The 24,529-nt window shown below is 43.2% G+C and overlaps 1 protein-coding gene across 1 annotated transcript in view; it reads left to right on the forward strand.

Annotated features, from left to right (window-relative positions):
• Positions 1–24,529, forward strand: part of PLCB2 (phospholipase C beta 2) — a 573,513-nt gene that overhangs the window by 424,252 nt on the left and 124,732 nt on the right. Inside the window, exons 20-22 of the mRNA XM_085626894.1 lie at positions 12,702–12,801; positions 15,650–15,754; positions 19,102–19,196. Of these exons, the coding sequence (XP_085483020.1) occupies positions 12,702–12,801; positions 15,650–15,754; positions 19,102–19,196 (300 nt within the window). The remainder of the gene's footprint in view (positions 1–12,701; positions 12,802–15,649; positions 15,755–19,101; positions 19,197–24,529) is intronic.

A 24,529-nucleotide genomic window follows, 5' to 3' on the forward strand; every position in this document is an offset into this window, starting at 1 on the left:
ATGATATCTCAGTTTCTATATTGGAGCAGCTGTGCTATGATGAAGCATGCTGGAGCTCCTGATGGAGGGTGCAGTCCCAAGGAACAATGTGCGTACTCCATCGAGAACATGGTGGTCAAGTGGTCACCAAACAGGGCATGGAGGAGGGTTTCAATGAGGCCAACCACTGTGGACATGGAAGTGGATTTGTTGAGGCTCAGGACTGTGGTGATGCTGCACATGAAGCACACCTCCAAATCTTCATTTTGTGCCTTGATAGCCGCAAGGACCGGCTCCATTTGTAAAAGTTGCTCTGAGGGGGAATAGGCTCTTGTCATGTTTGTTAGAATGGTTACTCATGCGGTCAAGCAGGTCCATTAATGTGTCAATCTTGGAGTAGATAATTTTGAGGCTATTATGCACCTCCGATAGCAGGCCCTTAAAGTCTCCATCAGGAGGAGGAGCACCGATGCACCCTCCTCCGTAACTCTCAGGGTGCGTCGCTTATCAATGACCAGTGCCTGGTGTTTGTCTGACTTCCCCATCGTTGGGCCAACTAGGAGTGCGGGCATTGTTGGAGTTATGTAAGCGAGGGAGTGGAAACACTAATACGAGGTGCCTCTCAATGGCGCATAGTCAGTGGTCTGTGCTATGTCATTCTTGTTTTTTTTTTATCTGCAGTGCCCAGCTATGTTGTCCAAGTTGTGGAATTGAAGGGATTGTAGGGTTCGCCAGACATCAAACTTGGTGAGCTGTAATGGAGGCCCGCCTCACCCTGGGTCCTCCAGAGGGCTCAAGTCGGCATTGATGGGGGTAGCAGCAGGAGGACCCCCCTTCAGGCCAGACTAGTGGTGACCCATACAGACTCAAATCAAGGTCCCACCATATCTCAGGTCCCCCAGGGGAATCCATCGGGCTGAAAGCAATCCTCCCAGTGGAGTACAATCAGTGTTCCGTGAAATGTCCTCCTGCCAGATCTCAAGCTCGGGTGAGCTGCGGTGTGTGGGCCCCACCTCGCCTGGGTGCCCCAGGGGGCCCAAGCAGGCACCAGTGAAATTAGTAGCAGGGGGTCACCCCCCCTTATGCTGCTTCAGTGAACCTCTGTCTTATATACAACGTCCTGTGCAGACATGTCCAGTGTCCCGCTGCGTATCCGGTCTCTGGGGGAGAATGAGTAGGCCGCAAGCCAGTAGGATATCAGCGAGCATTGTGCCCGGCCCCTCCATGTCCCGAAGTTGGTCGGTCCCGCACAGGCAGAGTCAAGAGGGTGTCACGAGCATGGGCAGGGGCCAGTGCATCAGCAGTGGCAGAGAAACAGAAGGTGGAAGATCGCCTGAGGTGTAGCCATTGCACTGCAAGATGACGAGCCCCTTGATCACACTGTCTTCGACCCGATTGCTGGTGAGACAGGCCTTAGTGCCTTAGGGCATGGATGGCATCCCTCATAATGGGAACTAGAGAGATGATTTTCTGGGCCGATAGAGCCTCACACAATGGCGGCCATCTTGCAGCCCAGCTCTCTGGCACCCCAGAATAGTAAACCTAGCCCTACCAAAGTCCAATGCTTTCTCCAATGTTGCTCATATGGGAATGGGAATAGGAAATATGACCCTTTCAAAGTCCAACACTTTCCTTACTGTTGCACAGTTTGGAGTGGGAATAGTAATTCTGATCCTACCAAAGTCCAACTATTTCTCTGCTGCTGCTCAGTTTGGAGTGTGAATAGTAAATCCAACACTTCTAAAGTCCAACACTTTCCCTACTGCTGTCTACCTTGGAGCAGGAATAGTAAATTTGACCTCTCCAAAGTTAAATACATTCCCTAGTATTGGTTAAGTTGGAGTTCGAGTGTCAAATTTTACTTTCGATTTAAATGTTTTTTGTACCTTTGTCTGCATGGAGCTTTTTTTATATGTCTGTGTTTTTAATTGTGTATTGAGATGGGGTAAGAATTTTAATTATTTATTTTTGTTTATGCTTTTAGGACTTCAGTTACACTCTGATTTTTAAATTATTATTTATAATTTTTTATTTTTTACTTATTGCTTGGAAAAAGTACAAGAAATTATCTCGGCATTGGGCACGCCCACAATTTCATGCAGTGAATACGAAATTCTTTGCCCCAGCACCACGACTCACCTTAATCTAAAATCTGTCAGTTTAAAAATTCTCAATATGCAGACTCATTAACAAGGCACTTATTTCTGCAAATTCCCCACTCCTAAGATATTGGACAGAAAAGAGAAAGTGCAGAAACAATAGAAAGAAAAAAGTGAAAATTAAAAATAATGTACTTAGACAGATAGCAGCCCATTTAAACATGAAAAAGAAATAACACATCAAACTGGCTAACGGCAAGGTAAAACACATGATTAACATTCTTAGTCCTAGTGCTCTGAGTTATCGTAATCACATATTATCAACTTTTTTGACTCAATATTTCAATACACAAGGAAACAAACAATAAATGAGATAATTTGAACAATAAAGTGACAGTAGAATAACAATTCCAGCATCTGACCAATAATTACTAAAGTAACCTGTGCTAGGCGGGACTCATAGCCCCCCTTATTGCAGACTATATGACTAGAATAAAGCGGTTGTGAAAAACATAAAACGTTTTTAAGCTGTACAGGGGCCCTGGAGTGAGGAAAAACAATACCTTGAGAACCGGCATCCCGTGATTGATTTGTACAGTAGAGTGACTATGGGCTTTATGACGAGTTTGGTGGACTGACCATCGGAGAAGTACGTCCACCCCCGCCAGTAGCCCACGACGTTGGTGGTCCAAAGACCGCTGTATTATGAGCTGACCACGGTGCCAGTGGTGTGACTGCAGAGATCTTGCGGTGGTGAGTACTGTTTCCAAATATACCAATCCCTGTGTGTGCATTCCCCTTGCATATGTGTCAGATGCACACATATGCATGATACCATCTACCCATTTCTGGGCTGCAGCCTATATGTGGGCAGTCCTGGCAATGGATATATGGTATGGAGGGGACTCACCTGTAGATCATGGCAACCGGGGTTGTATTCTTCAGGGTGAAGAACCTGCTGTGAAGGATTGACCTGAAGAAAGGGATCCAGCTGTGAAGGCGGGACCTGAAGAAAGGGATTCAAGTTGGAATCTGCCTGGAAGAACTAGAAAGGGGTGAGTATGCAACCCTTCATCACCGCCACCTTGAAACAGGTGGTCGGATTGCCGCGATCAGCACATGGAAAGGGCAACTCGGAATATGCACGGCGATGCTGCTCCTCTGTACCTCCCAATGCCAGCTGCCTATCCTCGACTGCGAACATGGCAGTCACAGGGCGGTCTCTGCAGTTCAACCGCGGTCTTCACAAAGGCGATCCGCCAAACTCGTAATACGGCAGTCACACCTCCGAGCTCTCCATCCTTGGACCGCCACCACCTGTACTGCGGTTGATAGAACCGCCACACTTGTATTAGGGCCCTATGCAAATAAAATGACAGTACAGAACATAATACAAATATAATGCAATGAAAAGGCCCTGGATTAATAGCTAACAATACCCTGCGAGGGGTCGACTTCCAATAGACTAATAATATAGAGTCACAGTGCAAAAACGAATAAAATTGACTCTTTTTACATTTTCAACTAAGTGACAAAAGTGACATTGAAAATGGCCGCATCTAGCAGTCCAGCATCCAGCCCCAAGGTAAAGTGCAAATGCAAAATATATGGAAATGTCAGAGAGTCTATACAAATAATCCATATCAGTTTTCAATCACCTTGTCTTGCACATTTCCCCAGAAAAGGGCACCCAAATTATTTTATAACATTGTAATGTATGCAAGTGAGCGAAATACCACTGTTCTCTTAAACTAATGTTCCTCATTTTCTTTAACCATTTCTCAAATGTAATCTTCAGTGGGGACTTCCAGTGGCTGATGATAATAGACCGAGCCACCGGAATAAAAATATAGATAAATTGGGCGCCCTGTTCCTCAACCTGTGGAGGAATAGTAAGGCCAAACACAATGGTACTGGGAGCATGGTTTGCCCTCGTAGTCAACTTTCAATGAGATATATTCAAAATTCTGCAGCCAAAACTTAGAGATGGCTATAATAAAGCATCTAGGTGTTAAACACATCATCCTATGAAAATTAACCCTCCGCAGCAGCACGAATCCATAGTTAAAGTACTTTAACCAGCTCTCAGCATCAATCTTAATTAATCTGTGTACATTCCCGCCATTTAATCCAGATTTTAGGGGGGGGAGATGAATTGTCTGGCTGAAGCACTTTATACCAGAAACTATTCACAATCTCTGGCCTGAGAAGGTTCCCAACCAGCCCGCCAAGAGATAAACATCATACAATGGGAGACTGTTGAGGACAGAAACCATCTGTCTATAGGGAAAGCTAATAAAAGTTGCTTATGCGGTGTTGCGGGAACAAACCTCAAATAGCGTCTTTACTCTATCTATCCGAGGCCAAAATATCTCCAATCTGATAAATATGAAGCTTCGCCCACTTCCTAATGACTGCTGGCTGAAAACAAGGAGAAAGATGGGAGCATCAAGACAGAGGGGTAGCAGCATGAACCATGAGCATCTCGGATTTACAACATTTGTTTAACTTCATATCACTAAAAATCAGCAAATGATTCTACCTGACTTTCTTTACCTTCTATGGATCGTGGACAACACACAGAAAGCTGGCTATCTTGCAGTGGTCTAACATATGTCACCAGAGTGTTATCGAACTGAGATCCCTGTATGGAGAATAGACACACAGCTGGAAGGCAATGGACGCAAAATAATAAGTCCTGAGACAGGAAAGAGCTTAGGCCCCTCTGTCTTGGGCAGTTGAAGTGTTTTCAAGCTATACTGGGGGGATTTATTGCCCCATAAAAAGGATGAGAAACTACTCTCCAACTTACAAAAGAAACCTTATGTTAATTTGCAGTGACCATGCATTAAAGTAAACAATAAAAGAGGTAAAACCAACATATTTATGAGCAATATCCGCCCAATCATAGAGATAGGGAGTGATCTCCAGAGAGCAAACAAAGAGTGGATCTTAGTCAACAGGGGAACAAAGTTTAAACAGTGGGGGTCTCATTTACGAGAAGTGGCGCATCGCTGCGTGAAAGCGCCCTCCTTGTGACACCAATATTTACAATATGACGCATCATGTCATAAGGAAGGACAGATACGTCAGTATAACTGGCTTATCTGTCAGCGCAAAAAGTGGCGCATTTCTGGAGTTGTGTCAGAAGCCCAACGCAACTGCAGCAATGTTCCTTTCACATCTGGCAAGCCCCATGTGAAAGGGCCTGCGTCACTCTTACGCCTGATATTAGGCAGGCGTAAGGTTGTGATGCATTGGCGTCATAGATTTCACTGCGCCACTCCTACGACCCTTTCTTGCGGGGGAACGCCCACCCTCCATACATTATACCTGACGCAGGGATAATGTAGCGCAGGGGCTTACGAAGTCACGCATCTGTCTAGATGCGTCACTTCATAAATATGGCGCAACATGGTGCATTATTTACGCCACCGCTGCATTACTAAAAGTGACGTAACGGCGGCGCAAAACTGGCGCAAGGGGCTCATAAATAAGCCTCTCACAGTCCAAATCAGAATAAAATATCCCCAGATATCTTTTAAGGTGTGAATTATAGTTAAGCCTGAGGTCTGGGGGGTTAATCCTCAGTAGAGGTATTAAACAGCAATGACTGGCTAGGTTGGAGTTTCAGTATCAAATTTTACTTTTGATTTACGTTTTTTTAACTTTTGCCTGCACGTAGTTATAATTTTATCTCTGTGTTTTTAATTGTGTATTATGATGGTGTAAGAATTTATTGATTTTTTGATGCTTTTAGGACTTCAGTTACACTATGATTTGGGATTATGTCTTAAATATTTTATTCATTTTAGTGCTGTATTCGCTTTTAGATAGATAGATGGAAGCTGTATTCAATACAAAATATATCATAAAAGCAGAATCAATCCTTATACAATTCATGGAATTAATTTGATATAGAACTAGCAATAACAATTCATTTACAAATTAAAATTAAAAGATAAAATCCATTTTATATAAAAACGAAAAATAAAAGAAATGGGTAAAAACCCCTAAAATTTAAGTATCATAAAAGTAATATACATCAGTATAATGCAAAACAGTTCGTATAGGCCTAATCCATATTTTTTAGTGTCAAAAACTTTGAACGTAGCACCCATGCGCATCCCAGGTATTTCGCCACCCCGCAGATCACAGTGAGGGAGGTAGTATCTCTCCTGAGAACACGTAAAACAGACAGATAATTTCTTGAGCCCAGCAATATACAAACAGGTCTTAACCACTTGCTTCTGATGTGTCTGTAAATTGGGCAAGCAAATATAAAGTGGGCAATGGACTCGGTACGAGCTTCACATCCTGGGCATGGCGCTGCTGCTGTTACTCATGCCAATCGATCGATCCCCCTCCAGCTCACTATTAAATCATTAATAGGAAGAGTTCCGATTCTCAGTTTCATATATAGGGACCTATCTCTAGGAGTTTGGATAAAATCAAGATATGCTTCCAACTTCCGAAAAGGCTTGTATTCCATGAACCGCTCAGTGAGGGTTCCCCTGTCCGCATTGGTCTCTTGAACCCCCTCCACCCAATTCCAATAAGCTTTTTTATAACCTGTTTGGGAGGCGGGGTCTGGCTAACCCATGCCTCCCCTAGACCTATGTCAGATAATAAACGCCTCAAATTGGAGATCCACTTGACCCTCTGGCCTATGACCGCTTGGATGATATCGCTAAAGGCTGCTGCATAAAAGGACAGCTCTGGGGTCGATCGGATACGGGCCCAAAAAAGTAGAGGGCGGAGGTGTGCAATATCTTTGATTGAACGTCTGCCCAGATCTAAATACAGGGGCTTTAGTGGAGTAGAGATTGGAAGAGAAACCAGACCTCTAAAAAACTTGTTCTCCAATCTCATTAGGTCAGTGGTGTTCTCAAAACCCCAGAGTTCGGCCCCATACAGGGCTGAGGGGAGTGCTTTACCTTCATAAACCACAAGGGCCGTGGATATTGGTTTGGTTGCAGAGAGTTGTTGCTCTCTTAAGATCACCCCGGATACTCGCTTTTGGTTTAGAAGCATTTTTGTCAAATGGGAACTCCACTTCATATCACTAGTGACCCGTATACCCAAATAGTCAAAAGACTCAACTAGGTCTAATGGTTTTCCTTCAAGGGTGATGTTATTTCTAAACTGCTTCGAGGGGGATATAGTCAACAATTTTGTTTTAGCAGTATTAATGATTAGGCCTCGCCCAGAACAAAACAGGCCAAATCTATCTAACAGCCTCTGTAGACCACTTGGGCTTTTTGACTGCAGGAGGGTATCGTCGGCGTACAGGAGGGTCAAGATTTTTTCACCCGCCAGGACTGGAGCGTCGGCCGGAAACTCCCTCAAATGGTCTACCACCCCATTCACAAAGAGGGAGAACAAGGTCGGCGCCAATACACAGCCCTGACGTACCCCCCTATTCACCTCGATCCTCTCTGTTAGCTGTCCCTGAGTCCCCCACCTAATCCTGGCATAGTTGCCCTCATGGAGGCGTCTAATAAAATCCAGAACCATGAGGGGGGGTATCCAACTCACGCAACACCTGCCAAAGCCTGGGGCGGGGGACCAGATCAAAAGCAGTCTTCAGATCAATGAAGGCCAAATACAAACTGCCTTTCCCTCTGACCACGGTCTTCCAATAGATCATAAAGAATCTAAATTCCTGATCCATCGTACCCACTCGCCCCCTAAAACCAGCCTGGAAGTGCGACAAAATATCACCTTCCTCCATCCACAGCCTTAACCTCATAAGGAGCACCCTGTCAACCACCTTTTGTATCACATCTATTAGACTGATCAGCCTGTAGTTGGAAGGGTCCTCCCTATCCCCCTTTTTATAGATCACAACCACCTCCACCCCCTTCCAGGATTCAGGGACTGCATGGCCTCTAACTATAAGGTTCATCAGCCGTAAAATAAACTGTGCCCAAGATTTTTGGTCATACAAAAGGAGATCGCCAGGTATGCCATCCTGACCCGCTGCTTTTCCGGGGGCTATATTTCCTATTGCCCGGGCTACCTCCTGTGGGTTAAAAAGTTCTACCGATAAGGAATCTCCCAGTGTATAGGGGTGATGTTCATCTTCTATATATGAAACATCCACCTTACCAGAGTATAGGTCATGGAAATGATCATACCATTGTTTCCCCGTAATATGGTTGGGTACCGGCTCAGATCCTTTACGAGTCCCCTTATTGATTATCTCCCGGAATAGCATTGGATCTTTCTGTCGTGAAGCTGACTTAAGCTCCTGCCAGTGGGCCTCTTCCCACTCGCGCTTTGCTGCCACTTGGGATCTAGCATAGTCCTTCCTAGCCATTCTAATTAAGCCCACATCTTTCCCTCTAAGGGCTATAGATAGCGCCTGCCTCTTATCCCTGCATGCAACCGAATACCAAGGATTCTTGGGCGATATTCGGTTTCCCTTCCCTGTTTTACTGACCTTGATGGTAAAAAACTGTCCCAGCCTTATAATTAAATTTTGGTAAAAATCAGGAAAACAGGAGTCATGAGTTATTTCTAAATTGTCACCTATCGAGTCGAGCTCCTTGATCTTGTGGTTTAACAATTCAGTTATGCTGAAAAGCTTGTCATCCTGATTTGCAACCTTGCGCCATTTAAGCCGACGGTTACAATTAGAGGGCTCATACTCTTTCGTTACCAATCTAAGGGGCTCCTTCGCTTTAGAATCATTGGGTCCCCATTTATTTTTTATTTGCATACAGAGTGGATTATGATTGCTATCCAGGGTGTCTTTTACTACCATATCTATGAGATCACCCCATAGATGGGCGCTAATCAGGATATAATCTATGCGTGATGGTGAACTGATTCTATTAAAAGTATTAGCCCCATGCTGATCTGAGGGTGTCCGGCCCCTTACTGCTCTTAGGTCATATTCGAGCGTTAAGGCGTTCATTTGAATATCCCTTTGGGACCACTCCTTGTTAGGAGCTATATTAAGAGTTGGGATATCCCATTTGTTATCTGTCTCATTCGTGCCCAGCAGGTCCTCACTACTCAGTGGTTCGAAGGTGCAGTTAAAATCTCCCGCTACAATAATATTAGCAAGAGGATAAAGAAGTGATAACTCTCGATCTAGAGCAGCAAGGGTTGAGGATACTTGGGCCCCAGGAGACCCTCGAGCATAGATATTAAAAAGCTCCATTTTTTTTATTCGTGGTTGAACCTTTAATCGATAAATGTAATAAGTCTGCTGAATTGAGATTACCCTTGGCATTTGACCAATTCAGAGAAATATTAATCCATATGAGAAGGCCCCCTTGATGGACGGCCTTTCCCTGACCAGGAAGCTGGAACAAAAAATGTAGTATACCAAGATTTGTATAGGGGAACCGTGCTCCAGGTCTCCTGGAACATGCAGACATCATACTTCTCGATAAGTTCATTCCACTCAGGAAGAGCTAGTTTGGTCTGAAGGCCTCCTATGTTCCACGAGAGAACATGGGTCACCCTTGAGGTGTGTCTATTAGTCCCCTTCTCTTTAGCCTCGACAACCACATGCATCGGCTCAACAGTTCATATAGCCATCTCCATTCTATTCACATCTAGGCTTTTTGAATGGGAACCCAAAACACCCCAACTGGCATCTGACCCTATATTGAACTTTGTTTGCTGGGTACCCTTTCCAAGTCAGTCTATGGCATTAAGCCCGGACTCAATTCCCACCTTGCCCTGTTCGATCAACCCCACCGAGCTTGGCAATGTCCATACAGGGGAGGATCTGATCTGGATTGCAGAGTGCCCTGGGGCAGAGGTGCGATATTCCAAAGCCAATAAATTCTCAGCTAATTCAACAGTAGTCACTTTCATCTCTATGCAGTCAGTCTGGGAATTTGCCATTGTGATCCTCCTTACTGCCAGCATATCATCCCATATAATTGACCTGCACCCCCTCATGTGTCTTAGCCAATGAATAGTTTTATTGCAGGGGGATTCACTACTTTCGTGAGTACAATTATGTTTAGATTTGGGGATCTTGGGTCAAGTAAATTGTTGGTAAGTTGGTCCCTTCACGAACAGCACTTCTTTGCAAATTTGATCTGATAAGATCTTTATTATAGAAAAGTGGCCTATTGGAGATTACGTGATTTCTATTTTGATCCCAAGGTCTATGTACTTTAAGGGATTCAGCGTATGATCCAATAGATCTAGGTAGAGTGGCCATGACAGCAATAGAAGAGCCCTGGGATTGGGTTTCCGGGACTAGGCTCGAACTCACCACCTCCCCCCGAATATATCTAGATGGTACTCCTAATGCTGACATAGTAGGAGTAGTTAAGGGGAGATGGACAGGAGTAGATCGTTGCTGCTCAGTTCTACGTGATAGATTGTTCACTAATGCTTTGAGAGATGTTACCTCAGTTTGGAGGAAATCGACCTTCTGTAACAACCGTTCAACTGAAATAGCGTATTTACAACCCGTTTTTGGCTCTATAACAGAGGCTACAAATGGTGAATCATTACCTAATAATGGCAGCATACTATCATCAGTATGATCTAAGATAGCGAACCTGTTAGAACATACAAGATGTTTGCTGCCTTCACAGTGATGCAGTGCCTTTGAAGTGGTGGGACTAGAACTTAGATTTGGAATATCAGCATGATCCCTCAAAATGATATTCTCAGCAGTGGGAGGCAGAGTTGTACCAGTATGGGGGCTTTGAATTTGTTTAGTAAACATTGTTGGAATCACTCTTTTTTCCCCCCTACATACTAGAGCCTCCTCTAAGGGGGTTATGTGGTCATCAGAATTATTAATATTGTTGGCTCCCAAGACCTCTTCGCATTCTTCGACTATTGCTTCTATTCTTGTAAGCACACAATTGCTAGCGGCAGAGCCTACTTTCTTTGCTTTTTTCCCTTTTTTATTGGGAAGCAATGATACTAAGCCCCCTCCTTCCAGTGATTTCCTTTTCCCCATTGGTCACAATTATATAAACAGATACAACACTTTGAAATAAGTAAACTGCTCAATTTACACGGTCACCATGGGATCCAGATTAGCTCCGTGTCCCCCTATCACTGCTTATTTTCAATTACAGTACCTTTAGTACTCAGTGGTCCGTTGCCCAAAACGAAAGAGGGATGGCCCTGCCCTGCCTCCTCCTGACGATGACAGGCAAGGACGGGCCCGCCCTTGGCCCGCGCTTTGCCCAGGCGCTACCCGCGCGCATCCCGCGCTGCGGGGCACCAGCAGCGTTTAAGAGCAGCCCCGGCGCTGCCTGATGACTCCGATGGCAGGCGCCTGGGCTGAGCACGGGGATGCTGGGAGATGAAGTCCCTTCGCTGGCCGTTCCCCTCACGGCAGACTGACAGGTAAGTGTTGGTCTTGCTGTGGCTGTGGCAGAAGCAAAAAGAAGATTTAGCGCGTCCCGCGCTGCTGGGCACCAGCAGCGTTTAAGAGCAGCCCCGGCACTGCCTGATGACTCCGATGGCAGGCGCCTGGGCTGAGCACGGGGCTGCTGGGAGATGAAGTCCCTTCGCTGGCCGTTCCCCTCACGGCGGACTGACAGGTAAGTGTTGGTCTTGCTGTGGCTCACAGCGATCGTCCCTACTCCCAGTCCGCCGACCAGGGACCTGTGGGGCGCAGTCTTGGTTCCAAGACAGGACGAGCACACTTGAGTGGTGAGCCAGCAGCAGGAAAGGAGTTCTTCCGAACAGCGGATAACAGGTATTCGCTTTTAGTATTTTTAGATATATTTTTGTAATTTATTTCAAGGTTTTTTTTAACATTATTAGTGTACGTTTTCTTTACATTTATTGAGGAAAGTCACTTTTTATAATGTATTTGTATGATGTTATAATTATATTTTGTAATTTAAATTTTGTTTATTTTAATAATTTTATATATGTTCATATACACAGTTTGTGTTCTGAATATTAGTCGAAGAATTATTTTTAATGATAAAATTTTTATTTGAATAAATAATGTGTCTATTAATTTTCATATATACCTATTTTTTTGATTCCATTTTTTTTTTCATTTTTTAAGGTATCACATTTATGTATAGTATTTTGGATTATACATATTATTTTAACATTTTTGCCTTTGCTTTTTAGTTATTTTAATGTTAAATAATTTTAACTTTTTATACTTACCTGTGTTTTTTCGATATTTATATCCATATTGTTCTAGTAGTTGGTATTATTCTACTTTATTCCGTAAAGTATGTAAAGTCAATACTTTTCTGCTTCATATTTTTGCAGCGCTCATAATGTACTGCAATATTTTTTCCTCGCTATCATGTCAGAGAAGCTTCAGTGCTTTGTCACCACGGGATGGGTGGCAAACTATTTGTGCATTCCGTCCGCGACATGTTTCTTATCTTCTCCTTGCAACTCGGTAATGCGAGTTCCAACGCATAAAATGTGACTGGTACTTTGCATTCGAAAAGTCAGGTATTGCACATACTTCTCACATCAAATTGTGTCTTCAGAGGATATGAAGGAACTGAATCTGCAGGGATTAGGTATGATTTGCATCCAATGGTTTCAACATGTTTAGTTAACGGGCAACGAGGAATTTTACAAATTTATAATTATATTTCCAAGTTGGTTTCATGAAACTGTGGCCTCAGGAATTCATTTTCATTGCAGATTCTCATGCCAGAGCTGGCTGCACTCAGAGTTGCAGCATTTGAGGAAGGAGGAAAATTCATTGGCCACCGGATTATCCCCATGAATGCTGTTCGGTCAGGTAATCACACCATTTTAATGTCTCCTAACTGCTTCCCGTCATTTGTGCTTATTAGCACAAATGCACTATAAGGAACACATTACTGGATATCAGTTTTTGAGCCCTTATTCATTGCACAAATAGCTATTAAAAGGTAAAGGGCCTAGTTCTGTAGCCAGCTGTAACCCCGATTCCAGCATGAGCGGGATTTGCAAAAGAATCCGTATCGCAATGTGTAGAACTCACTGACACTTCAAACTAAAATTAAATCTAGGGATTTGTTTTTTTTTTGCATAGGGTATAATGCAGAGTAGCTCCACCGAGAAAAGGTGGATTTCCTACAAAGGGGATATTGAGATCATCTATAAGGTGGCCTTAAACCAAGGTGCCTCCGCGAACGCACGGTGTGGCACTGACCTGTCAACATTGCAGCTCATCATGGAGTAGGTGAGCAGGAATGTTTTTGCGAGGTCCAGGCGTCATCCTGGACATCTCTGTGGATGCTTAAGCAATCCTCCACAGCAGACTTTGGCAAGGCCCACCCAGTGCTCCTCAAATAGTCCACAGCCATGCACCAACATCCCATTAACTGTTTGGGAGCCACTGAATCCCCATGTTCAGCGACACCACAACCGTTTATCAGAGATTCTCACCCTCTAATCCTTGTCCTGAAAACAGTGTCTACCAACACAGCGCATTTCTCCACCCAGCTGTGCAACACAGCTGGGTGGATAAATGCTAAGTGTGCATGTTGGTTTAGCTGACCTAAGACGACTGGCCAAACCAACATGTGCACTTATGGTGCCCATCATTCCTCCCCCCTGGTCATCATAACAGCCCAGCCACTCCCCGCCCTAGACTAGCTTAGACACAGTTAAATAAACAGCAAAAGGTGCACCACTTCAAAGAATACAGTGTGTTTAAATCAGTCCATATCCTTGATGTCTTTTCTTTTCAAATATTCTTCTTTATTTTTCATTTGTTATATAAACATTAAAAACAGCCAAAGCAGCCGACACGTTTCGTCCAACTTGGGACTTCTTCAGGGCGTAGACAGTGATACACCAATATATATTTTCAATAGTAGCGATTCAAAGAACACCACTCAATGACAATTCACGACGTAAGTATGCCAATTTAGAAAAAAGAGTCACCCCTGTCGGATATCTTGCTGATATCCGTCAGCGGTGGCTCTTTTTTGAACACGGAAGATGCGGAATCGGGCATTCTAAAGACTGTTATTCCTGTCAGTATTATTGGACGAAGTCTAAACATGAATTGCACTGGAAGGATGTGATTCCATTGGCGCTATCTAGCAGATACTTTTACTTTTCTAAATCGGCATACTTACGTCGTGAATTGTCATTGAATGGTGTTCTTTGAATTGCTACTATTGAAAATATATATTGGTGTATCACTGTCTACGCCCTGAAGAAGTCCCAAGTTGGACGAAACGCGTCGGCTGCTTTGGCTGTTTTTAATGTTTATATAACAAATGAAAAATAAAGAAGAATATTTGAAAAGAAAAGACATCAAGGATATGGACTGATTTAAAACACACTGTATTCTTTGAAGTGGTGCACCTTTTGCTGTTTATTTATATATGCTCCAGAGGCTGGAATAGCATCGTGCTGGCGGGTGCTAATCAAGAGTGCACACTTGGGGTGAACTTAAAATATCACCAACTAATATGATGGGTTAACAAAAAATCCAGTGCTGTCTTAGAGGGATACCGCTAGCTTTGTTCTTTAGTGTCTAGCTTAGACACAGTACTGAAAAGTAAAATGATAATAACATTGTGTTGTTCACATTTTATTTTTCCTTCTTACACTACTCAGAGAGCAGTGGTGCGACGCTCCTCCACCCTAACAATGGAGCTGCCGCTGAATAATATGCCAGGAGGAAAAAAGACACCCACAATTATTTTGACATACGGGAACCAAAGTGTACTGACAAGTGACACAGATACGCTTTTGAAATGTGACTTACATTTATTCAGCTCACTGCAACAGATGCAGGGACAGACAATCACACATCATTCCAACTGTATATGTACTGGAAATATCTATAAAATGCTTGACATGAACATCGGCAAGTTAAACTATGTGTAAATTACAAAATAATAATTTCTAATATGGGCATTTGGACCGGAAAACGATCCTTAGTGCCTCTGGCATGGACAACATATCCGGCACATATCACTGCCATGGATTTTACGCTGTACTCCACTGTGGCCGCTGATGGTTGCTTGTTTAGAAGAGGGTACGCTTCGAATGCTTGATGACTCCATGCAGGAAGGAGTGGCATGAGGGTGCTGTGTGCCCCCTGTGACTACAGTGAATTGCCAAATGTCATTTGCAATCCGGAATGAACCTCTTCGTATGTCTATGTGAAACATTCTCATGTAATCTGACTGTGCATATGCTGTGGAGGTGAGTGGGACTGGCCATGTTACACACAGTACAAGAATGTAAAGGGGCAGGGATGCTAATAAGAAAATTGAGACAAGCAGGAATACGAATCCATGTGTGGGGTCTACTGTTCCACTCAGTCTCCATTCCTTCATTAGCAGGCATTCAAAGGAGGATGCAAAACGGCTCTTGGCTCAGTCATATTATTGAGACAGGACGTTTTCTGACCTCCTGTGAATGTGGCAATTTGTGATTCAACTCATTAGTACATCGGTCCCATCTGAACATGAAGGTACAGTCGCCAATCGGTCACTTCACAAAGAGTGACTATGTTCCAACCAAATTTTTGTACATCAGCCCCTACATTTCCTCCTGTAGTAGAAGTATCTCCTACTTTCTCTACCTTCTTTGACTTAGTCCTGTGTATACTAATCCCAATATTTTTCTTTCAATTTTAGGTTTTCATCATATTTGTCTTCGGAGTGAGAGTAACATGCCGCTCACTATGCCATCTCTATTTGTTGACGTGGAGGTGAAAGATTACATTCCCGATACATGGGCTGGTAACCAAACATATTATAATGATTACTTTATAGGTGGTAAAATGTGTGGTGGGCCAATGAGGTGACAGTCCTGTAACTATCTATGTATGTACTAGCACAGGGAACTCATCTTCCAGGGAGCAACAATCAGGGGGGAAGAGGGCTCTCAAAGAATGATCATTTGCCAGCATCCCTCACCCAAGCATCCTAAAGCTTCTGCACTTAATGGCACTGCTATCACTAACATATCGGGTGTGTGTGATAAGGAAACATTATTTATTCCCTTGATAGGAAATTTACAAATACGATGTTCATGGTTGTATGACTGAACCTCTCAGGCATTAACCCCATACGCCTTTACCATGCAGTCAGTACCCCGCGTGCGACGTTACAATGCACTACTCTAGAATGCAAGTTGTTATAATGACTTGCTTTAGGGGGCGCTGGACTTTGGAATAGTATAAATTACAATTCCAACTCCAGTCTCCACAACAGTAGGAAAAGTGTTGGAATGAAAAATCCAACACCATCCCAACAACGCGTCTCCTACAGCAAGTCTTTGTAACAACTTGCGTGCCAAAATAACACATGGTAATGTCGAATGCGGGGTACTAAACTTGTTGTAAAGGCTGGTCTTGGTAAAGACTACAGGGTAAATGATGTTTCACGATGTTCCCTGCTCAGTGCTATTAACAGCAAAGGGCAGATCATTGAAAATTATTTTCTGGACCGTATTGTGGAATATTTTAAGAGTTTGATGGCTAGATTCCTACACAGAGCACTGGAAAATATTACGAAATGGGCCCTCAAAATTAATAGAGAGAGGGAATTGAAATTTTCTCTAGACCAGGAGGAGAGATGTGATTCCTATAGCGGTGCACTAGTTAAAGAAGATACGCTATATATAGCAGAGCTTGTTTGAGAACTAAATGTGAATGTTTGCATTGTGACTGCAATGCAGTATCTTGCAGCTTTAAAAAAAAAAAAAAAACGAGCAAGCTAATTGGGATAATAACCCCTTAGATTGAGTGAGCAAAATAAATTGCATGTATTTTATTTGTGGTATTTCTACAAGAAGCAGACCAAATAGGGGTGTCAAACTGTAGAAAGACTGAAAATAACAAAAGCTGTGGGTGTATAAAGTGTAATCCGAATATTCACACTTGTACACTATGCGGCATTGAATACAACCTCATATGGCAGAATCTCTCACATATGGTAAAGAAGATTACCTGTGCGTGCCACAACTGTGCACAGTCTAAAACTGTACCTCATAGTCAGGGCCTCATGATCACCAGTTCCTCTCCATAGACTTCTGATTATTATACAGTAGGACGCAAACCCCTTCTGTCTCTTGACTCTCATGGCCAACGTTTCAAAACACTCAAGATGGTGGAACACTCTCACGCCCTTTTCCCTTACCTACCCTTCCCCCAACCACCCTGCATGCTCCAATGCTGAAACAATGATTGTGTCCGACAGATTCTACATACTAACTTATAATTTATGCCATTACTACACTGCACCAATTACTAAATGTCCTCATGAGAACAACTAAACTATATAATGTCTACATTTTTCTATTCCTTGCGAAGGTAACAATATGTATTATGTTTGTTATGTAATTCAAAAAATATACTAGTGTATTCCATGAAAAGCATTCCAAAACCCCAGGAACAATTTTCGCACTTTACAGGTAAAAACATTATTTACAGAGCTTCAGTTAATGAGCACCAGGTAAAAGGGAATGAGGAGAAAAAATGACTTCAAGAGGGGTTTCTTTGCTGTGCAGGACTGGGAAACAGCGTTTACAAAGCTGTTTCCACAACACATGGCCTTACAGCGCGGTCATTACAACGACCACATTGTTACCACGAGTGCCATTACATCGCAAGTCATATCAACGACTTGCTGTAGGGGGCGTGCAACTCCAGGGAATGTGTTGGATTTTAAATCCAACACCTTCCCCGCTGTTGCACAAACTGGAGTAGGAATAGTAATTAATACTATTCCTAAGTTCAGCGTGCCCCCTCCAGCAAGTCGTTGTTGTAACAACTGCGTTGTAAAGCTATGCGTGGTGAATGTATGCGTAGAAACGTCATACATTCTGCAGGACCAGCTCCTGTTTGGTAGTTGGAGCTGGGTCCAGGGCCTCGGGTGTGGTGTTCTATACATTGCTTGAAGTGGTGGCTTTTGACAATGATATTCAAATTTGACTTTGGTTGCATTTTTTTCAAAGCAATGCTTCTTGAAGAACCACCATACCTTGTCTCATCGATGAAGATCTCTGGTGGTTATGAAACCACCAGCAAAGAAAAAGTCAATTTAAGGCTTGGAACAAGGAAATGACTCTTTCCACTAGCTGCATCTAAGGAGGCTGGACTCTGTGGATCTCTCTTCCTAAAGAAGTGAGGTGCCAAAAAGTGTTCTTTGAATTAAAGAGAAACCTAAAAATTCTCCAATCCGCAAATATATCTCAAAGTAACTATGTATCCTGCACGCTCAACCCGAATGCAATGCTTCTCTATCCATGTATCTCTAATAGTATATGTTACCATCGGTTCTAATTGCTATAATGCTTCAGCCTTCTCCCACAAACCCATCTCTTGCTGATCCTTTCCGGTCCCCTCTGTGCAAACTGTGCTCTATGTTGCACTGGAAATAGAAGTCGCTTCTCTACAGTTCTCACTTAGTTAAGCACACTAGCATCCTTGCATGGGTACTGCAGTGTTACATAAGAATAAATTAATAAATGAAATGTTTTTTAATGAAATTGATAGCTGATATTTCCAAGAATCTCATTTTGGTTACCATATCTAACATTTAAGAACATATGTATCATCCACCTTTGTATATGCTAGTCTGTATTAGGAGTAGACAACTTTAGAATTTCAAATCCTCTGAAAGTGCTGTCTAATTGTTTGAATGAATAACACAAATGAGACAGCACTTGCGATACCAGATATGTCTCTCCCACACTGCCCTTCTCAAGCCCAGGATAGTACGAAACAAAGAAGAGAGAAGGCTGCTCACAGCCCACACTGTGGCTACCTGCGCTCTTAAGTGAAAAAGGCAAAGAGCATGTCCTAACTAGCACCAGCTACTGAGGGGCCTCCACCATGTGCCAGTGCTCGGTGGAAATGATGAAAATCAATCCTCCTCACACGCAAACACCTAAGATTTCAAAACAAAGTTTATATAGTTCATCGTAAGGACAAGATTAAAAAAATCATATTTAACACCATCGATTTTTGATCTTTTCAAACCGGTGACTTAAAAGCATCATTTCTGAAACACTAACCTGTACCTTTGCAGCCATTTCATCCATAACATATCTAACACCTATTTCTGCATACCCTTCCTTTTAGAGCTTACTCATGCTCTCTCCAACCCCATCAAATTTGCCACTAGCCATGAAAGAAAGTCAGTGAATGCCAAAGAGAGCCCAGTGGCCACAGAAGAGGTAAGAAGCAACCTGCAATTTTTTATTATTAATATTTGACTGTTTCCATTAAAAAACATAGTAAAGGGGGAGGGGTGTGAGAATAAACGAATTTAATGGAAATAAGCTGGTTTTCTTTTGGGAGGAGCAGAAAAGATATACTAGTAGCAGACATTTGTTTATTGCAGTGGGTTTATTTTAACATAGAGCGGTGTACTGCTTTCAGTGTGAATACCTCAGTAAATCTTTATCTCAGTTTTCACCCTCTCAAGGTATAATTGCAAATGACATTTGGCGCCATGTTCATAGCAGGACAAATTAAATAAATTTAAATCAAACAAATAAATGATGGTCATGTTCCAGATAGGTTTTCCTTAGACAAGACACACTTGAAGAGATTTAGGACATTCCTAGCAAAATCAACCCAGCAACTTGTGAAGGGCAAATGTGTCTGTCGGGAGTTATTAAATTATGCAGCTCTGAATTAACCTCCCTTATTGCACAACCCCTAAATATTTCCGACTAATTTAGAACATTCCATTCATATTGCAAGCCCTTTTCATCTATCTAAGAAAATGGCAATCTGGTATCAGACTGTGAAAAGAATGGGGATTCCTCTGCAGAATGTCCAGATAACCATTCTTAACATCATGAAAAAGGACTTACAATCATTCTGCCACCTGTATCCGCAGCATGTAACAGTAACTCAACACATTCAGGGCCCAGTTACGAGTCTGCCAGTCCGAGGACCGCCAGACTCATGGATGCGCGGTGGTGGCGCCCAGTCGCCGCTGCACCGGCAGTCCTACCACCACATTATGACTTCGGGGGTCACAATATGCAGTCTTGCCAAGCATAGTATGAGTTTCCTCTCTTTCACAGGTTTCACGGCGGTTCCATCATGGCGGAGAGGAAACAAAAGGGCCCCCTGGTGCCTCACGCCATGTTTATGCACACAGGGGTTCACAACATGTGCCCCCCGTGTGCATGCACACCAGTTCCTGCATGGCATGGATGTTACAGTCCATGCCGCGCAGGAACCTTGTGTTGCTTTTCCATTGTGATGCCTTTTTCAAAGGCACTGCCACCTTTGAAAGAGGCACCGCAGCAGGAACCATCACGCCGCCCGTCCGCCAGACCACTTTTAAGTTGTAATCTGGTGGGCGGGTAGCAGTGACTCTTGGTGGTGCGGGGGTGCTGCGGTGGCGTACCAACCGCCCTCACACTGCCAAAAGTCATAATCGGGCCTTTAATGTTTACATTTATATTCTTTAGCATACATGTTTTTGTTAATCAGAATTGTAAGAAATTGGTTTATTAGTTGAGATGTATGTGAGTCCTTCACAAGTAATAAATCTACAACTTTACCTTTATTGGGAGCGAAGAACCCTTTTGTAGCACTTGTCTCTCTCAGGGTAGCGAAACAGAGCAGTCCACAGCCACCTCAGTGCTTTTTTTTACAAAATGGAAAATGTCTTTATTACATACACTAGCAAATACTATGCCTTAATTACTAATGTAGACAATCAGGTAGATGGAAATACCTTTGGTGACACTCCCAGAAGAGTACAAACCCCCAGCAAGCCCTGAACTTATAATCACAATACCCACCACCTATATATCACACATTCAGGGGCTCTCATAATCAAAAAAGTAGACCTACTGGCTTTGGCAAGGTGTTACCATAATTCTAAAAAAATAAAACTATAGTATATATACTCATTGCAAACTATACTAATAACATTTTCGGATGGAAACATCTCAGTATGATATCCATAAATATGAATTATGACCCAGTGTTCATGTAAACATTCAATAATATATTGGAATTTCAATCACATGTGCATATGAGCCCTTTTTTAGGTCAAGCCTCGACAGCGCTTGCCCTGTCTGCAAGACCTGTTGTATGTCTTCTCTAGGCATTTGGCACACCCACCGATTGCCATTGGTTCTTTCTTGTGCCATTCCGAAATGCTGGCTTTATATTGGTCCACTGCTCTCGATTGTCCTTCCTTTGGGTGCTTGTTTTAGCTGAGGCGATTTCACTAAGTGATTAATTTTGTTGGCCATCCATGCTTCCTCCTCTTTTTAGAACTTGAGCCCTGTTTCTCTTCTGCACACTAAAACCCCAAAAAATGCGGAATTGAAGCGCTGCCCATGTCCCCGCAGGTTTACCATCAAACGCTTTTTAAAATGCATTGGAAACCTTTTTGAAGAGGTTGGCACCTGTGTGCTTGTCTCTAGAGCATAGTTACTGATGCTGTGGTTGGGCTGCTCCAATTAACAATGACATACTAGTTCATGGCTACTTCTAAATACGTCACATCAAGTAATAAACACATATAGCAGGCCTCCAACCAGGACTTTCAGGATGCTGACATAAAATATTGTATGAGAACGGTGTGAAAACTCACAAATTCACTCAATCTTCCGCCTATATATTCATTTCAGCGAATAAAGAACCCATAGATATGTCTGTAATCCACATGTCGCTCATGCCTTAATTGTACATGCTCTGTGAAAGGTTGTACAAGTCTGCCCATTTGAATCTGTTTCTGCTCTGGATGAAAAATTGCACTTAGTGAGTTCTTTGAGAGAAAAGCCTGCTTTGGTACTGCTATGCTCTACCTGTTGTGTGAGGAAGGAAATCTTTTGCTGCTGTTGCCCTAGATGTATCTGTCCTTAGTAGGAGGGAAGCTTGCACTGGCTCTGCCCAAGGTTTATCTGTTCTGTGAGGAAGCAAAGCTTGTGCTGCTGCTGCCCACTTGGATAGGTGTCCAGTGATGGAGAAAGCTTGTGCTGCTGCTGCCCTAGATGTATATGTCCTTAGGAGGAGGAAAGCTTGCACTGGCTCTGCCCAAGGTTTATCTGTTCTGTGAATGAGTGTTTCCACTAGTCTTGGCCCATCTTACGAAAAACAAATGATATGATGAATGCACGTGATTAATATGCCCTATTAACTATGGACTTTTCACAATATTTAATATGAAGAACCGAGGCCCATTCGGGCAGTAGTTGAGTCCCAAAATATGTCAATGGCAAAGAAACATGTTCAATCTTGTGGTAGGTATACATCAGTAAAGATGATTTAGAACTCACCCACACACCGTTTAATACAGGTCTTACAGTTTAATGACAACATAAATGTTGACATAAGGGGCATAATCTCACCTAAACTTGGAATCCCATAACTAGGAGACTGTATAACCGGTGAACAGTAGTACTCGCAGATGCTTCACAGTGCTGGAGGGAGGATACACTTGAACCACACAAGGTAGACAAGGGTTCATAATCCTGTGTGAATAAGTGAAAATATGTATTGCAATTTCATAAGACATTTGCCCGTTTCTGTATGTTTGTCAACAGAGCGCAACATACAACAGTCCTTTAACCCCTCTCACAACCTTTTTAGTGTGTTAGCTACCTGTGCCACACCTGTCCTGCATGTGTGAGTGAAATATGTGGCATTACTCCTGCGACCCGCTCTTTACATATTGTTTGTGTTAGGAAAGTCTGCACTGCTACTGTCCACGTTGTACCTTTGATGTGTTGTGTAGCTTGCTTTAGAACGTTCCGCTACACAATACAGAATCATTCCCGTTGCTAATGCTTGTTTTAATGTATGGTGTGAACGAATTGTGTAGAGCAAGTTTACTTTTGAATCTACCTATAAAGCAAACAGTTTTTCATATAGACTAGACGACTCTGTAAAATCTTAAAACCCAGTTGACATGTCATATACAATGCCTTTGGCCAATTCTGGCCTTTTAGTCAACAACACTTAACATACAAGATTTGAGTCCCTAAAAACCATGTTGAAAGCAAAACAGTAAGCTCCACTATGCACTATGCAGTTTGCTGAACTGAAAAGCCAAGAATGACTTATGGCATCATGTCACAGTGCCACTTGGAAGATTTGGGAAATGTAAAATAACATTTTGTTCCCGGCCTTCTACCTTTATTCTTGTTGACAAACAAGTGTTAAACAGTACAAGGGTGAAAGGGTAGGTTGTCTTTCACATGCAGAGGTGGGCATCTATTGCCTAATAGGCAATATTAGCACTCCTTGGAAAAACAAATTGCATGCAAAAGCCCGTTAACTATTACAACAATGAAAGCAGCAGCACCTGTGCCTGAAAAGAAACTGAGAAAGGAAAAACAATGTGTCGGCACCCCTGTGCCTGACCTTTGCCTAACGGTTCAATGATGGGCCCTGCTTTGAACAGGTTCAGCACATAATACAGATGCTGTTCTGTGTGGGCCGTCAGTGGCTAAGACGACACTGTATCAAATAAAAGGGGCTATTGCAGTGCTAATATGCATATTCACAGCTTCTCCCTTGACTCTGGAATTAAAAACTCCTGATAAGGGTGATGACAAGTTTGTGTGCTTTGGTACTGACAGGGTCCGTGGGGCCGTGTTATACCAAATCATAATGAGGCAGACTGGAGCAACTTTAAGGATGGGTGGACATTGCATTGAATACGTTCTAAAACAAAGTCCAGTCATTAGTCAGACGTGAAGGGTTAAAAATCAGCTGTGGGGGGGGGGTGCTGTCATGGTTTTTGTGGGCAGGTAGATTGGCTTAATAGTGGACCTGTATAGCCTCATTAGTCTGAGTTTCCCTCTTTTAAAGCAACCTGTTCCTCTGCAATTTCCTTTCAGTGCTTTCAGAAAGTTTTGTAGAAGAATTATTGATGGTATAGAGGAACAAAGCTTTGATGCAATCTGATTTCCTGGAAATTAGTATAATGCGTTCAGTCCATTAGCTTTAAGGCTCTAGTCTCCCATGCATTAGACAGTGCTTCAAATGTTTGTTGATTGTGGTATATTACACTGTATCAAATTAAAAGTAAAGGCCTGTGTTAGTAAAATGTGGTTGTCCACAATGTTCTAGTCCAGTCGTGGCCGCCATAAACATAGGGTGGTGGGGCGGGTGGTGTCGCGTATGTGGGGTCGTGCGGGTGGGTAGAGGTACAACATTTTTTTAAACGTACCGTTAGTCTCCTCCGGCGTTGCGCCGCCTCCCCTCTCCCTACCTGGTCCTAGCAGCCCTTGGGACAGACTCGCATCCAATCCTCATGCTGCATAGCAGCATGGGGATTGGCCTGAGTGGGCAGGAAAGATGCTCCACTCAGGCCAGGGAGTCCGTGGGGTTTCTCCATCCCGGCTGCTCAATGCAGCTGGGCTGGAGAAAACCTAAGTTCACAAGTGTGTGTTGGTCAACCTGAGACGGACGGTTAAACACACATGAGCACTTAGGGAGTGTAGCGCACATAGCACTTCTCCTCCCACATCCCCCCTCCCATGCCTCGGCACTGCCTTTCCCTGCAGCGCTGGCTCAGAACCGGCAA

Source organism: Triturus cristatus, chromosome 9 (genome assembly GCF_964204655.1).
Source record: "Triturus cristatus chromosome 9, aTriCri1.1, whole genome shotgun sequence".
Lineage (NCBI taxonomy): Eukaryota > Metazoa > Chordata > Amphibia > Caudata > Salamandridae > Triturus > Triturus cristatus.